Below are 17,409 nucleotides of genomic sequence, written 5' to 3'. Positions count from 1 at the left end.
AGAGGAGCTCGAGACCCACGGGCCTCTGGCTTCAGGCCTGCCTCCCTCTGACTCCCACGATGGAGCAGGAAGTGGACCTGACGTCACGTCTCAGCCCTAGAGAAGAGAGAAAATACAGCTCTGTGACGGGCGTAGTGACGGGGGGGCCGTGGCCCTCACAGTGACGCCCAGAGGCCAGGGAAGGGGCGAGGATACCCAGGGTGGCAGCTGCCTGGAGCCCTCAGGGACAGCCTCCAATCCAGGGACTTCTCAGTCCCTGGAGACTGAGGACTCAGGGGGGCCCTGACTGGCCCAGCAGACACATATACTCACCACAAGATGCAAAGACCACAAAGCTCAAACCTGGGGCCACGGTTGGAGAAGGGGGGCAGGCCTGGGCAGATGGCCTACTTAATAAGGGTCTTTAAGGAGCGGGTGAATGTGCTCATAACAGTCGCTGAAGTTGGGGAGCCTGGCGGGTGGCCCCCAGCTGCCCCCAAAGCTGTTGCTGCCTGCTGTTGCTGCTGCTGCTGCTGGTTAAGGTTCCGGGCAGTGGACTCTTCAGCTGCACGCAGCAGGAAGGTGTAGTTCCTCACCACTTCCTCCACCTTGGCCAGCAGCTCCTGGCGCTGGGCCTCAGAGCGCACGATGAACACCAGCCGCACAAAGGTCTCAATGAGGCTGCTCAGCACCTGGAAGCTGCCCGTGATGGCCGCCAGCATGTGCGTGGGGCTCTTGTCCACGTTGGCCACACGGCGGCAGGAGGCCCGGAGCTCCTTGAACTTGAGAGCCAGTTCCAGTTTGTATTCAGAGATCTGGGAGACGTAGGGCTTGGGGGCGCGGGCCTCAGGACTGGCCACACACTGCCGTAGGACCGTCAGCAGCTCGTTGGTGTCCAGCCGGGCGGCCAGGAAGCCGTCGGGCAGGCCATAGGCATGGGCCCGCAGGGCATTGATTTTGGCCAGGCTTCCCTCGAAGGTGGACACCCGCAGGTCGATCTCCTGGGTGCGGGATGCCTCGGGGCTGCTGCTGCTGCAGGTGGTGGCATCCAGCACCTGCAGGGTCCTGCTCACCACGGGCACTACCTGCTCATCCAGCTTCATGCCGGGCAGGATCTTCATGGGGATGGAGTACGAGAGCTCATCCTTGCCATCACTGGCATCATCTGCCATGTCACACTTGCGGTAGTAGAAGCAGTAGCGGATGGAGCAGCACTTGCCATTCTCACTGTCCTCATCCAGCTCTGCGGGCTTCCGGTACACCTCTTCTGGCAGTGAGAACACGGCCATCTGTCGGGGCCCTTTGGTCTCAGGGGCGACATGGACGTAAGAGGGGTCTCCCAAGGTCGGGGACTCCAGCGACTTGCTTTTGGGACCCATGCCTAGGGGGAGGCCCGCCTCTACCTCCTTGGCCTCCCTGGGCAGCATGCCCAGGGGTGGGTGCGGGTAGATGTCTGAGGTCAGTGAGGCCCTGTCACCCTGGTCCAGCTCACTGATGCTGTAGCGGCGCATCAGTTTCCTGTAGTTGGGAGCTCCGAGACACTCGCCCCCGGAGGCACACGTGGTCAGGCAAGAAACACCACTCTCAGGGTCCGATCGGCACTCTCGGGACTCCAGGCTGGTGGAGCGGATGCGCCTGACACTGGTGGGGGTGTCGAGGCTCAAGCCTGGGCCGGCCTCTGGCTGCCTCTGGGTAGGGGGGACCCTGTCCCGATCCTTCCCCCGGAGGCTGGGCACTGGCGTCTGGGGAGCCTGAGGCCAGGCCCCCCTGCACATGCGCTTGCAATCGCAGCTGCGCCTCTGCTCACGGGACATGCCAGGTCCCTGCTGCACAGGGCTGCTGCGGAGCTGGCAGCTGCAGCGGCCTGGCGCTGGGGGTTGCAGGTACTCGGCTCCTGGCAGCTCCCCCTGGCTTGGCGGCTTAAGGAGTTCCTCGAGGAACTCCAGCTCATACTGCTTCACCTTCTGCAGCTGGGCCTGCCGCTCATCGGTCTCCTTCTTCTGGCGTGTTGGGAAGGTGGCAGAGAATAAATTACGGAGCCGGAAAGGACCCCGGGAAGATTTGGGCTTGACAGGACCTTCGGAGGCTGACTGGCCTCCATCCAGGGTGGTTTCGATCTTTCTGGAGGGCATAGTGCTCACCTGCCGGTTGATGGCTTGAGGCCTCAGTGGGCTCTGGCCTCGTGTCAGGCAGCTGGGGCTCTGCAGAATCATGGGGTAGCCGACTCTGGGGACCAGGCTGGTCTCCTCAAGTTTGCTGCTTTGGGGGGTGCTCTCCAGCTGCCCCTTCTCCCCATGGCCAGAGACAGTGCCCTGTTTGTGCACAGAAGGCTTGGCACCCTCGGGCCCACCCTTGCCTGCCACCTCCCCAGTACCTTGCTTGCCTGCTGACTCTCGACTCGCTCGAGACAGATAGGTTTTGGGAGGGAAAGTTTGAACAGGCAGCCTGTCCTCTTGTGGGGAGAGGTGCAGGCTCTCAGCTCGGCTGCCTGTGGGTGCTCTGGAGCTGGAAGAGACCTCTGGGCTCAGCTGCTGCTGGGAACTGCGTGAGGTCTCCAGAGCACCGGGGCTCATTTTGAACTTCAGATTCTTAGTGGCACTGCCACTCATTGTGCTAATTTCTGGCCTTACTAGGCTGACCTCTGACCTCCCCATGCTGGCCTCTAGCCTTCTCTCTCCACTGCTGGGAGTGTTCCCCAAGGCTCCGGCAGGGGCAGGTAGGCTCTTAGTGTGAACCACCTGCTGGAGGGCAGCTGAGATGATGGCTGGGGTCATGCTGCCCTTTGGGTCCAGGATAAGCTTGGGGCTCAACCTGACCTCCTTGGGCAGATTCTCCCTTAGCTCAGAGACCTGCTCTTCACTAAGGGATGGCGTGGCTGCCCTCAGTGACATCTCTAGGCCTGCCCTAGTGTGGCCAGGCCCTTTGTCCTCAGGAACTGGGGACAGCAGGCTCAGATTCTTCGGCTCACTCAGCTGTGGGGACAGTGCTGGGTGCACTGCCAGGGCATATGTTCGTTCACGCTGTGGCTGGGCCTCCGATGAGGGCAGCTTCCTCCGAGCACCAGGGGGACCGGGACTCTGACCTGCAACCACTGGCTGGAGGGATGAGTTGGGATCCGGGCGCCCGAGAGAATAAGGGGCCGTGAGAACAGCCTGGGCCGCACAACTCTGGATCCGGAAGGGCAGGTCCTTGCGGGCCAGGAGGCTGTCCTTGTTGAGGTGCTGGGCCAGGAAGTAGGTGGTGTTCTGGTGCTGCTTCATGGCCGACATCATCTCCGACATGTCTGTGAGCTCTGAAGAATTGGTCTCATGGCCCGAGTCCAGTGATGATTCAGGGGTGATTGTGGCCAGCACAATCAGACCTGGGGGGACAGGAAGAGGGGTCTGCAGCACTTACTCAGGTCAAGTCCTTTCCGATCATATGTAGACGGTCTGTGAGGGTAAAGGTTAGTCAATAGGATTTCAAGCTGGGAAAATCCAGTCAGCCCTGGGGGGCCTGCAGGGCTGAGGGTGTGAAGCGGGGAGGGGAGGGGACAAAGAGAGGCAAGCTGGGAGAGGGGTGATGAAGGGCTGGAATCCAAAAGAGAAACAAAAGAGGCCAGAGAGAAGATCTGGGCAGTTTGATGGCAAATTAACATGCAAATCACAGGCAACATAACATGCTAATAATCATCACTATTTTTAGACTCAACAGCCTAGGAAATTTTTGTTAATTGTCCTGAAGAGAGCTGACAAAGAGAGCTCCCTCTCTCTGGCACTCCTCATTTGGCCAGGCCAGCCTACTGTCCCCGCAGCTGAGACCATTTAGCAGACCTTGGCCTCTCTCTGGCTACCACATGGGCCTCTAGCCTGGGAGCAGCTAGTGCTTGGAGCTCCAGACTCTGAGTAGAGAGTCACGCTAGGCCTAGGGGCCGAACACATAGGGGCTGCCCAACACCAAGGATGCTCTTACAGACAGAAAAGGCACACGCTCGCCCTGGTCAGCTAGGCTCCCTCTGACCCCAATAGCTTCACTTTCTGTCCACACTTGTCCTTGCCTCACATGCTTTCCCATATGCCTTCTTCCTCCCTATTTCTTTCCTTTCACTACAGCATTGACCTCTTTTAGGCATATGTGTATGGAAGGATGTACATGTGGCTATGGGTGCATGTCAGACATGTGGGCTTGTTTATAAGATGGATGTATGTGGGTCTATAACAGGGAATAACATGCATGTTGTATGGCTTGCCTACCAAATAATAATAACAATGGCTACAATTTACTGAATCCCTACAATGTACTAGGAAGTGTTTATGTACTTTGCAAGAATGATCTCAATTTAATCCTCACAACACCCCTATGAGATAGGACTGTTCTCAGATCCATTTAAGATGACGAAAGTGAGGCTCAGAGAAGGTTAAGTGGCTTGGAAAAGCAAAGGTGACACCGAAAAGTGGTGAAGGAGCCAGGACTTGGGTGCCTCTGACTGAGAGCCAAAACTCTGAGGTGGGATAAAGGCCTTAGCCCTGAGCAGTGATGGCTCCTGGCTCCTCTGATCCCAGGTCCCTACGTGGTTAGTTGGTCATTTTGTTTTTCTTCCAGACACATGCATGCTGGATGCTCTTTGCCTGTCTTCTATCTCTCTCACAATTTTGCTCTGATCCTCCATCCTGGCCTGGCTCCGTAGCTGTCATGGCCCCAATCCCTGGGGTCCATCCGCAAGACATTTCCAAAGCGATGGGATGGTGAGAGCCAGACCTGTAGTGGGGGCTGAGCAGTAGCTCCCTGTCACAGCATCATCGCTCCCCTGACCCTATCTGAACTGCCTCTGGGCCATCCACTGCCCTGACACACCACGCTGACTTTGACCTCTGCTTGGGAAGAAGAAATGTCACCTGCTGGCCCTGCCTGGCCAGGACAAGGAAGGGGAGGCAAGAGAGAGGAGGAACGGGCTGTTACCTGCAGTCTGTGGGGGTGGGGGATGTGGTCCATCCTCTGAGGCTGCCAGGGCTTCCAGAGCCTGCAGAGTGGACACCAGGGCATCATCTAGCTCCTGGGCATGATCTCGGACTGTCCGGGTCTGCACGCTGTCAATCAGTGTCACTGGAATCTCATCGTACAGGAGCCCCCGCAGGTGGCGTCCTTGCTCTTGGCTCTGGGCAGCCCGGCGCTTGGGGTCATCCTCATCAGAACTGTTGTCTCGGAAACCAGGAGGTGGGGCAGCAATGGCAGGCAACAGCGAAGTGCTCTCATCTTCTTCCTCTTCCTCCTCCTCACTCCCAGGGGGTGGGAGAGACATCAAGTCCACCATATTGTCACGAGAGGAGCCAGACCTCCCACCTTTGCGAGGGCCCAGCTGCTCCTGGAGTTTGGCTTTGCAAGAGTCACAGTAGAAGTTCAGGGCTTCAGCCCCAAGGGAATTGTCCAAGGTGTAGGAGCGGGCCCTGCTGGCACAGGGCTCGTGGTCTAGGCTAGCTGCATCAAAGTCATCAGGGATCGCCTCATAACCTTGGCCAGAGCTCTTGGACGTGGGGTCAGACTTGGTCCGGGGCCTGGTCTCCTCAAAAAAGATTAAGTTTTCATTGACATCCATCCGGCTTTCCTGTTCCTTCCTTTGTTCCCGCATGTGGAGGTAGCAAAAGCTGACAAGCTCAGAGTCGGCAGGTGGGGGCGTGCAGCGGCTCGACTTCCTGGGGCTGGTGCCCACGCTGCCCACATAACTACTCTCCTTTTTCCCCAGGTGGCCCCCAGTGACAGGGCGGTGGGCGCTGTGCATGTAATCTAAACCCAGAAAGAGAATCAACAGATGAGTCCTGGTGCTGAGGACTGTGGCTGAGTTCACATGGCGTCTTGGGCCTGGGTCTCTGGCGCCCAGCTGGGTGGTGGGTACTGAGAAAGAGCATGATTTGGCTCCTAGAGATGAGGGGAGGGGCAGCCAGGCTGCTGCTGACCCTGAAAGTAGAGTGAGTAGAATTGAATGGCCTGGGTGGCTAAGAGCCCCCAGGGATGGGGGCAATGGGGGCCCCCATGGGGGGCCTTTTCTGCAATGGGCAAAGGCATGGGGTGAGGTGGTGTAGGGATGAACACCTTGGTGTCTGGGCACAGCTGGACTCTTACATGGGTATATGTCTGGTCCAAGAGTCAGCTGTACGGGTGAGGTTTGTTTCATGTTCCCTCGGAACTGTCACTGTCTCCAACCCCCTCTATTCAGAGCCTGTGTTATACTTGTGTGAGGTTGTATCTCTTCTAGCAGAAGGAAATGAGTCTGACAAGTTAGTAGTGCTTTAGTGAGAAAGTGTACAACAGGTAGTACAATTCCAAGAGTGTGTATTTCAAAGAGGATGGTCAATGGAGGGCACCTAAAAGAACAGAGCTCTACTAGCAGAATTTGGGGCATCTGAATGTGTCAAGCATATGAGAGAGATGCTGGCATGTATATTATGTGGGAGGAGAGTAGGAAGAGCATTTTTTTCAATTCCTCAAATCACATCACTTCTCTGTATTCATACAGGGCTAGCCTGCCTGCTCTATGTACATGTGGCAAAATATTCTAGTCAAGTATTTATTTTCCTGACCATGCCTCACTTAAGAGGAATCTTAGTTTCCTGACCAGGGATGGAACCCATGCCCCATGCATTGGAAGCACAGAGTCTTAACCACTGGACTGCCATGGAAGTCTGCTACCAAATGTATTTTAGAGACAGTAAGTGCAGGAGGAGTTCACAGAAGAGAGAGAGGCCTTCAGTCTAGAATGATCAGAGAAGACTTTCACAGAGGAGATTTAACAATGGTAAGTATGTAGATCTGAGGATTATTCATAGCAAATGCTTTCTTTCTGAATGGCTTCTCTCTTTTAGGCTGCTTTTTGGCCCCTTCCCATGTTACTTGTGAGAATATACTCAGACAATGCCAGTTTTCTTTGCTATCAGCAGACAGACCGATGGCAAACACTATCTTAGGCTAAGGCTATATACCTGATCCAATTTAATCCTCACAACAACCCAATGACGTAGATGCTATCATTATCCCCATTTTACAGAGAAAGAAACTGATCCATTCATTTTGTGACTTACCTAAGGTCACATGAATTGTAAATGGCAGTCTGGATTTTTTTTTTTGGGGGGGGGGGCGTTATGCTACACAGCTTTTGGGGTCTTAGTTTCCCAACCAGAGATTGAACCCACGACCTTGGAAGTGAACGCTCAGAGCCTTAACCACTGGACCAGCTGGGAATTCCCTGGCAGTCTGTATTTGAGCCCAGGTTTGAAAGACTACAAAGCCCATGTATTTTTTTTTTCTTAAACTTTTTACTTTATGTTGGAGTATAGACAGTTAACAGTGTTGTGATAGTTTCACTTGGACAGCAAAGGGACTCAGGCATATTTATACGTGTATCAGAGCTAGTGGAGGTGATGGAATTCCAGTTGAGCTATTTCAAATTCTAAAAGATGAAGCTGTGAAAATGCTACACTCAATATGTCAGCAAATGTGGAAAACTCAGCAGTGGCCACAGGACTGGAAAAGGTCAGTTTTCATTCTAATTCCAAAGAAAGGCAATGCCAAATGCTCAAACTACTGCACAAGTATACTCATCTCACACGGTACTAAAGTAATGCTCAAAATTCTCCAAGCCAGGCTTCAGCAATACATGAACCTTGAACTTCCAGATGTTTAAGCTGGTTTTAGAAAAGGCAGAGGAACCAGAGATCAAATTGCCAACATCTGCTGGATCATCAAAAAAGCAAGAGAGTTCCAGAAAAACATCTATTTCTGCTTTATTGACTATGCCAAAGCCTTTGACTGTGTGGATCACAATAAACTGTGGAAAATTCTGAAAGAGATGGGCATACAAGACCACCTGACCTGCCTCTTGAGAAACCTGTGTGCAGGTCAGGAAGCAACAGTTAGAACTGGACATGGAACAACAGACTGGTTCCAAATCGGAAAAGGAGTATGTCAAGGTTGTATATGTCACCCTGCTTATTTAACTTCTATGCAGAGTACATCATGAGAAACGCTGGGCTGGAAGAAGCACAAGCTGGAATCAAGATTGCCGGGAGAAATATCAATAACCTGAGATATGCAGATGACACCACCCTTATGGCAGGAAGTGAAGAACTAAAGAGCCTCTTGATGAAAGTGAGAGAGGAGAGTGAAAAAGTTGGCTTAAAGCTCAACATTCAGAAAACTAAGATCATGGCATCCGGTCCCATCACTTCATGGCAAATAGATGGGGAAACAGTGGAAACAGTGGCTGACTTTATATTTCGGGGCTCCAAAATCCCTGCAGATGGTGATTGCAGCCATGAAGTTAAAAGACCCTCCTTGGAAGGAAAGTTATGACCAACCTAGACAGCATATGAAAAAGCAGAGACATTACTTTGCCAACAAAGGTCCATCTAGTTAAGGCTATGGTTTTTCCAGTGGTCATGTATGGATGTGAGAGTTGGACTATAAAGAAAGCTGAGTGCCAAAGAATTGATGCTTTTGAACTGTGGTGTTGGAGAAGACTCTTGAGAATCCCTTGAACTGCAAGGAGATCCAATCAGTCCATCCTAAAGGAGATCAGTCCTGGGTGTTCATTGGAAGGACTGATATTGAAGCTGAAACTCCAGTACTTTGCCCACCTGATGCAAAGATCTGACTCATTGGAAAAGACCCTGATGCTGGGAAAGATTGAGGGCAGGAGAAGGGGACAACAGAGGATGAGAGGGTTGGATGGCATCACCGACTCAGTGGACATGGGTTTGTGTGCACTCCAGGAGTTGGTGATGGACAGGGTGGCCTGGCGTGCTGCAGTTTGTGGGGCTGCAAAGAGTCGGACACGACTGAGTGACCAAACTGAACTGAACTGATACTGTTTCTTTCCTTCTGCTTGTTTTGAGTTTAGTTCACTGATTTTGTTTGTTTGGGGTTTATTTTGTCTATGCCTTGTGGCTTACAGGATCTTAGTTTTCCCACCAGGGATTAAACCTGAGCCATAGCAGTGAACGTCCCATGGCCTAACCACTGGATTGCCAAGGAATTCCCATACTTTGTCTTCTTCAAGTTTTGTAAGGTGGAAGGTCAGGTTACTGATATGAAGTCTTTTTTTCTTTTTAAATCCAGGTGTTTATAAATTTCCCTCTAAACCCTACATTAGTTAGATCTCATAAGTTTTCATGCATTGTATCTTCATTTTCATCCATGTCAAAGTATTTTCCAATTTCCCTTGTGATTTATTTTTTGACCCATTGGTTATTTATGAATGCTTTATTTAATTTCCATGTACATATGAATTTCCCAGATTTCTTTCTGTTATTATTTTTTTCTATTTCTGTTGTGCTCAAAAAAAACATACTTTATAAGATTTCATTCCTTTTAAATTTGTTGAGGTTTATTTTATGACCTAATAATGTATGGTCTGTCCAGGAGAATGTTCCAGGTGTACTTAAGAAGAGTGTATATTCTGCTATTGTTAAATGACATATTCTATAGATTTCTGTTAGGTCTAATTGGTTCATGGTGCTGTTCAGGTCCTCTGTTTCTCCACTGATCTTCTGCCTAGTTGTTCTATCCATTATTGAAAGTAGGGTATTGAATTCTCCAGCTATTGCAGTTTTATTGTGTTTTTCTCTTTTCAATTCAATCAGGTTTTGCTTCATGTATTTTGGGGCTCCATTATTAAGTGACATCATCACAGTTTTGTGATGGCTGTAAGCTCTAGTGAAAAGCAACACTGATTCATTGCCCCCGTCAAACTGGAATTTGAAAGGCATTTGGAAGTTTTTTTTTTTCCCCCAGCATCTAGACCACTATGATGAACTATAGGGTAATGGTTAAAAACATAGGCTTATATAGTTATATGACAGCCTATATGTGAGGAGAGTTTGGGGAAGAATCCATTCAGTTCAGTCGCTCAGTTGTGTCCGACTCTTTGCCACTCCATGAACCACAGCATGCCAGGCCTCCCTGTCCATCACCAATTCCCAGAGTTTACCCAAACTCATGTCTACTGAGTCAGTGATGCCATCCAACCCTCTCATCCTCTGTTGTCCCCTTCTCCTGCCCTCAATCTTTCCCAGCATCAGGGTCTTTTCCAATGAGTCAGATCTTTGCATCAGGTGGGCAAAGTACTGGAGTTTCAGCTTCAATATCAGTCCTTCCAATGAACACCCAGGACTGATCTCCTTTAGGATGGACTGATTGGATCTCCTTGCAGTTCAAGGGATTCTCAAGAGTCTTCTCCAACACCAAAGTTCAAAAGCATCAATTCTTCGGTGCTCAGCTTTCTTTATAGTCCAACTCTCACATCCATACATGACCACTGGAAAAACCATAGCCTTAACTAGATGGACCTTTGTTGGCAAAGTAATATCTCTGCTTTTTCATATGCTGTCTAGGTTGGTCATAACTTTCCTTCCAAGGAGGGTCTTTTAACTTCATGGCTGCAATCACCATCTGCAGGATTTTGGAGCCCAAAAATATAAAGTCAGCCACTGTTTCCACTGTTTCCCCATCTATTTGCCATGAAGTGATGGGACCGGATGCCATGATCTTAGTTTTCTGAATGTTGAGCTTTAAGCCAACTTTTTCTCTCCTCTCTCACTTTCATCAAGAGGCTCTTTAGTTCTTCACTTTCTGCCATAAGGGTGGTGTCATCTGCATATCTCAGGTTATTGATATTTCTCCCAGCAATCTTGATTCCAGCTTGTGCTTCTTCCAGCCCAGCGTTTCTCATGATGTACTCTGCATAGAAGTTAAATAAGCAGGGTGACATATACAACCTTGACATACTCCTTTTCCGATTTGGAACCAGTCTGTTGTTCCATGTCCAGTTCTAACTGTTGCTTCCTGACCTGCACACAGGTTTCTCAAGAGGCAGGTCAGGTGGTCTTGTACGCCCATCTCTTTCAGAATTTTCCACAGTTTATTGTGATCCACACAGTCAAAGGCTTTGGCATAGTCAATAAAGCAGAAATAGATGTTTTTCTGGAACTCTCTTGCTTTTTTGATGATCCAGCAGATGTTGGCAATTTGATCTCTGCTTTGCTGGAGCAGCCGTGAAGAGATACCCCACATCCAAGGTAAGAGAAAACCAAGTAAGAGGTAGGCACTGACAGAGGGCATCAGAGGGCAGACAGACTGAAAGCACAATCACAGACAACTAGCCAATCTGATCACATGGACCATGGCCTTGTCTAACTCAGTGAAACTATGCCATGCTATGTGGGGCCACCCAAGATGGACAGCTCATGGTGGAGAGGTCTGACAGAATGTGGTCCACTGGAGAAGGGAATGGCAAACCACTTCAGTATTCTTGCCTTGAGAACCCCATGAACATTTTGAAAAGGCAAAAAGATAGGACACTGAAAGATGAACTGAAAGATGAACTCCCCAGGTCGGTAGGTGCTCAATATGCTACTGGAGATCAGTGGAGAAATAACTCCAGAAAGAATGAAGGGATGGAGCCAAAGCAAAAACAACACCCAGTTGTGGATGGGACTGGTGATAGAAGCAAGGTTCGATGTTGTAAAGAGCAATATTGCATAGGAACCTGGAATGTTAGGTCCATGAATCAAGGCAAATTGGAAGTGGTCAAACAGGAGATGACAAGAGTGAACATAGACATTCTAGGAATCGGCAAACTAAAATGGACTGGAATGTGTGAATTTAATTCAGATGACCATTATAATTACTACTGTGGGCAGGAATCCCTTAGAAGAAATGAAGTAGCCATTATAGTCAACAAAAGAGTCTGAAATGCAGTACTTGGATGCAGTCTCAAAAATGACAGAATGATCTATGCTTGTTTCCAAGGCAAACCATTCAATATCACGGTAATCTAAGTCTATGCCCCGACCAGTAATGCTGAAGAAGCTGAAGTTGAACAGTTATATGAAGACCTACAAGACCTTCTAGAACTAACACCCAAAAAAGATGTCCTTTTCATTATAGGGGACTGGAATGCAAAAGTAGGAAGTCAAGAAACACCTGGAGTAACAGGCAAATTTGGCCTTGGAGTACAGAATGAAGCAGGGCAAAGGCTGATAGAGTTCTGCCAAGAGAAAGCACTGGTCATAGCAAACACCCTCTTCTAACAACACAAGAGAAGACTCTACACATGGACATCACCAGATGGTCGACACCGAAATCAGACTGATTATATTCTTTGCAGCCAAAGATGGAGAAGCTCTATATAGTCAGCAAAAACAAGACCAGGAGCTGACTGTGGCTCAGATCATGAACTCCTTATTGCCAAATTCAGACTGAAATTGAAGAAAGTGGAGAAAAGCACTAGACCATTCAGGTATGACCTAAATCAAATCCCTTATGACTATACAGTGTAAGTGAGAAATAGATTTAAGGGACTAGATCTGATAGACAGAGTGCCTGATGAACTATGAATGGAGGTTTGTGACATTGTACAGGAGACAGGAATCAAGACCATCCCCAAGAAAAAGAAATGCAAAAAAGCAAAACGGCTGTCTGAGGAGGCCTTACAAATAGCTGTGAAAAGAAGGGAAGCAAAAAGTAAAGGGGAAAAGGAAAGATATAACCATTTGAATGCAGAGTTCCAAAGAACAGCAAGGAGAGATAAGAAAGCCTTCTTCAGTGATCAATGCAAAGAAATAGAAGAAAACAATAGAACGGGAAAGACTAGAGATATCTTCAAGAAAATTAGAGATACCAAGGGAACATTTCATGCAAAGATGGGCTTAATAAAGGACAGAACTGGTATGGACCTAACAGAAGCAGAAGATATTAAGAAGAGGTGGCAAGAATACATAGAAGAACTGTACAAAAAAGATCTTCACGACCCAGATAATCATGTTGGTGTTATCACTCACCTAGAGCCAGACATCCTGGAATGTGAAGTCAAATGGGCCTTAGGAAGCATCACTACAAAGCTAGTGGAGGTGATGGAATTCCAGTTGAGCTGTTTCAAATCCTGAAAGATGATGCTGTGAAAGTGCTGCACTCAATATGCCAGCAAATTTGGAAAACTCAGCAGTGGCCACAGGACTGGAAAAGGTCAGTTTTCATTCCAATCCCAAAGAAAGGCAATGCCAAAGAATGTTCAGACTACTGCACAATTGTACTCATCTCACACGGTAGTAAAGTAATGCTTAAAATTCTCCAAGCCAGGCTTCAGCAATACGTGAACCATAAACTTCCAGATGTTCAAGCTAGTTTTAGAAAAGGCAGAGGAACCAGAGATCAAATTGCCAACATCTGCTGGATCATCGAAAAAGCAAGAGAGTTCCAGAAAAACATCTATTTCTGCTTTATTGACTATGCCAAAGAAACAGTATAGAGGACAGAAAAATAGAGAAACATCAGTGAATCTAAAAGTTGGTTTTTTGAAAAGATCGATAATACCAACAAACTTTTAGCTGTACAGACCAAGCTCAAAGAGAGACAATTCAAATTATTAAAATCAGGAGTGAAAGAAAGGACATTACTACTCACTCTCCATCAATAGAATCATTTATAAGGTGAATATTTTGAATAAGCTTATGCCAACAAATTAGATAAGCTAAGATAAAATGGACAAATTCCTAGAAATACACCAATTACCAGAACTGAATTAAGAAGATAGAAAATCTAAATAGGCCAATAGCAAGAAGATAAATTGAATCAGTAATTAACTCTCCCCAAATTAATCAAGTCAGTCAGTCAGTCAGTCCAAGCCCAAAATGACTTCACTGGTGAATTTCATAAAGTGCTCAAAGAAGTAATTTATAGTATTCTTCACAAACCCTTCCAAGAAATGATAAGGAACAGATACTTCTCAGCTCATTTTATGATTGTCAATATTACCTTGATACTAAAGCAGACAAAAACATCACACAAGAGAACTACAGACCAATATTCTTTATGAATATAGATACAAAATATAGTCCTCAACAAAATACTAGCAATCAGAATCCAGCAACATATATCAAGAATTACACATCATGCCCAAGAGGGATTTATTGCAGGAATGCAGCATTGGTTTAACATCTGAAAATCAATTAATGTAATATACCACGTTAATAGAATAGAGGACAAAAACCACATGATCATCTCAACAGACACAAAAAAATCATTTGACAAAGTCCAACATCTTTCATGATAAAACTCAACAAGATAGCAATAAAAGGAAATGTCCTCAACATGATAAAGGTTAACTGTGAAAAACCTAAGTTAATTTCATACTTGATGGTGAAAGACTGAAAGCTTCCCCCTAAAATAAGGAAAAAGTCCAGGATTTCTACTTTCACCACTTCTATTCAACACCGTACTTGGATTTCTTGCTAGGACAATTATTAAAATGAAATACAGTCATCCAAATTGGAAAGAAAGAAGTAAAACTATTTCTATTTGTAGATCTTATATATAGAAAATCCCAAGGAATCCACTAATAAAATATTAGAACTAATAAACAATCTCAGCAAGACATCCCTGGCAGTCCAGTGGTTAAGGCTGTGCTTCCACTGCAGGGGGCACAGGTTCCATCCCTGGCTGGGGAACTAAGATCCTGCATGCCACACTGTGCAGCCAGAAAAACAAAAAAAGCCCAATATCAGCAAGGTTACAGTATAAAAACTTAATATATAAAAATCAATTGTATGTTTATGCAGCAGCAATAAATAATCTGATAATAAAATTAGGAAACAATTCTATTTACAATAGCATAAAAATAATATACTTAGGTATAAATTTAATAAAAGAAACTGGAAACTACTGGAAACTACAAAACATTTATGAAAGAAATTGAAGAAGATTTAAATAAATGGAAAGATACTATGTGTTCATGGACTGGAAGACTTAATATTGCTAAGATAGCAATACTTCCCAAATTGATCTACAGATTCAACACAGTCCCTATCAGAATTCCAGCTGACTTTATAGAAGTGAAGTGAAAGTCACTCAGTCACATCCAACTCTTTGCAACCCCATGGACTATACTCCATGGAATTCTCCAGACAAGAATACTGGAGTGGGTTGCTGTTCCTGTCTCCAGGGGATCTTCCCAACCCAGGGATAGAACTCAGGTCTCTTGCATTGCAGGTGGATTCTTTACCAGCTGAGCCACAAGTAGAAATTACAAGCTAAGTAGAAACTGACAAGCTAATTCAAAAATTCACATGGAATCACGAGATCCAGAATAACTGAAACAATCTTAAAAAGATCAAAGTAGGAGGACTCATATGTCCTGATTTTAAAACTCACTACGAAGCAATGGTAATTCAAACTGTGGTACTGGCATAAGTTTAGACATTATAGGTCATATGGAATAGAACTGAGAGTCCAGAAAAAAAATCCCTTTTTTATGGTCAAATAGGCCAATTTAAGAGCTTCCCTGGTGGCTCAGTGGTTAAAAAAATCTGCCTGCCAATGCAGGAGACATGAGTTCGATCCCTGGGTTGGGAAGATCTCCTGGAGAAGGGCATGGCAACCCACTCCAGTATTCTTGCCTGGAGAATTCCCTGGACAGAGGAGCCTGGTGGGCTACAGTCCATGGTGTTGAAAAGAGTTAGACACAACTGAGCACACACACACACATGCTGCCTCTCTAAACATACAGTCAATGTAACCACATTGAGTGGGTTTAATTTAGATCACAGTGGCTGACTCTAGGGAACTCTAGGTCAGCGGGAGAATGGTATGTAATGACCTCTGTGCTTTAGGTAAGAAGTGCTCTAGGGGAGCACCAAGCCAGGAGCACGAACTAGCAGTTCAGGAGGTCTCTATCCACAGGCACTGTTCACAGGGCTCAGCCATGTACCAGGTGCTAACTCCCTTTGAGGCAGATGAATAATCAGCATAGCCAGCCTGGCAACAAGCTGCCATCATAGGTGGGTCCCAGGGGCATGTGCACTAAGCAGGTGGTGACTTCTCTCAGCCAAGGTCCTGATGTCCAAAGGTGGCTTCCCTCCCTGCAAGATGGAAACATCTCCCAGCACCAGGTTGTCAAGGCCAGATGAAACACAGCCTGCCACTTGGTGCTGTGATGTGCAGATCCAAGGAGCAGCATGGGGCTGTGTGGCAGAGACAGTGTGCCTGCAAAAGCCCACATCTGAGGACAGAAGGTTACAGATGCCAGTAAAGTCAGCTATGATATGCTGACGGCTGGGACAGCATGCCTCTCAGACTGAATCTGCTGTAAATTGCTCATCAGCTTTCCCCAAGAGGGATGCCCTAGTCTAGCCCTCTGTACTCAGTTACTCTCAAGGGTAACTTAAATGCTTGCAAAGAAATAGGATAGTGATTCAACTGTGCTGTGCTTAGTTGCTCAGTTGTGTCCGACTCTTTGTGACCCCGTGGGCTGTAGCCCCCCAGGCTTCTCTGTCCATGGGGATTCTCCAGGCAAGAATGCTGGAGTGGATTGCCATGCCCTCCTCCAGGGGATCTTCCCAACTCAGTGATTGAACTGAGGTCTCCCGCATTGGTGGTGGTTTGTTTACCGTCTGAGCCACCAGGGAAGCCTGGTGGTCCAACTAGATCACTATATAAGTATATGTGTGTGTGTGTGTGTGTGTGTGCACGTGTGCTCAGTTGTGTCCAACCCTTTGCAACCCCACAGACTGTAGCCTGCCAGGCTCATCTGTCCACGGACTTTTCCAGGAAAGCATACTGGAACAGATTGCTATTTCCTCCTCCAGGGGATCTTCCTGGCCCAGGGATCAAACCCGCATCTCTTGCGTCTCCTGCATTGGCAGGCGGGTTCTTTACCTATATATGCTCAAGTATATCTCACACACATACACACACACACACATACAGCAGGATGTTGACTTAGCTAGCCTCCTATTACTTGGCCTTGCTATATTCTACAGTCCAGTAATCATTACTGGTTATAATAATGACCTAGAGGCTTTGGAATAAGTTCATGTTCTTTCTGACTCATCATTAAAAAAGCCTGTTATGTTCAATCCAGCTTTAGCACTCTGTGCATGTCATGGAGTTTTAACTTCATGAAAATCAGTAAGCCATGCATGGGCTATGTAGTAGCCATTAAGCATAATACTTGATTCACTAGACCAAACTGCCTTATAACCGTGAGAGAAAACGTAGAGTGAGTTCCTCCAACTGTCATCCCAGTTGGGGCCCCCAAACCTTATTTTCATGGATTTCCCCAGGATACAAGGGAATTCAAGGCTGGAGAGAGAAGGTAGCTGCCTCTGGATTTCCCACAGCTGGAGAACAGGCATTTGTCTGAGTCTTTCTCAAGCCCAGGTATTGTTCTGTTGTGTCAGCTGAATTTCCCCTAAATAAATGCAAAGGCACTTACTGCACTGACATTATCCATTTCATCATCTGTCCGTATTCCCCCGCTGGACTGTAAGCTTGGCGAGGACAAAGACCATGTCTGTTACTCCTGGCTCTATCCGCACTGCCTGGCACATAGTGAATACTAGAGAAAGAGTTGTTGAGTGAATAAATGAAATACCTCCTGTGGGGAAACTACTGATAAAACCCAAG

General features: G+C 47.4%; 1 protein-coding gene across 1 annotated transcript in view; it reads right to left on the bottom strand.

The window, feature by feature from the left end:
• Window positions 1-386: 386 nt before the first annotated feature.
• Window positions 387-17,409, bottom strand: part of FRMPD3 (FERM and PDZ domain containing 3) — a 71,479-nt gene continuing 54,456 nt past the window's right edge. The window contains exons 13-14 of the mRNA XM_005902507.2: window positions 4,918-5,739; window positions 387-3,340 (exon numbers count right to left, since the gene is read on the bottom strand). Coding sequence (XP_005902569.2) covers window positions 387-3,340; window positions 4,918-5,739 — 3,776 coding nt within the window. The remainder of the gene's footprint in view (window positions 3,341-4,917; window positions 5,740-17,409) is intronic.

Source organism: Bos mutus, chromosome X, assembly GCF_027580195.1.
Source record: "Bos mutus isolate GX-2022 chromosome X, NWIPB_WYAK_1.1, whole genome shotgun sequence".
Taxonomy (NCBI): Eukaryota; Metazoa; Chordata; class Mammalia; order Artiodactyla; family Bovidae; genus Bos; species Bos mutus.
The sequence above is the reverse complement of the archived record's forward strand: the minus strand, read 5'-3'. Positions and strand labels throughout refer to the sequence as shown.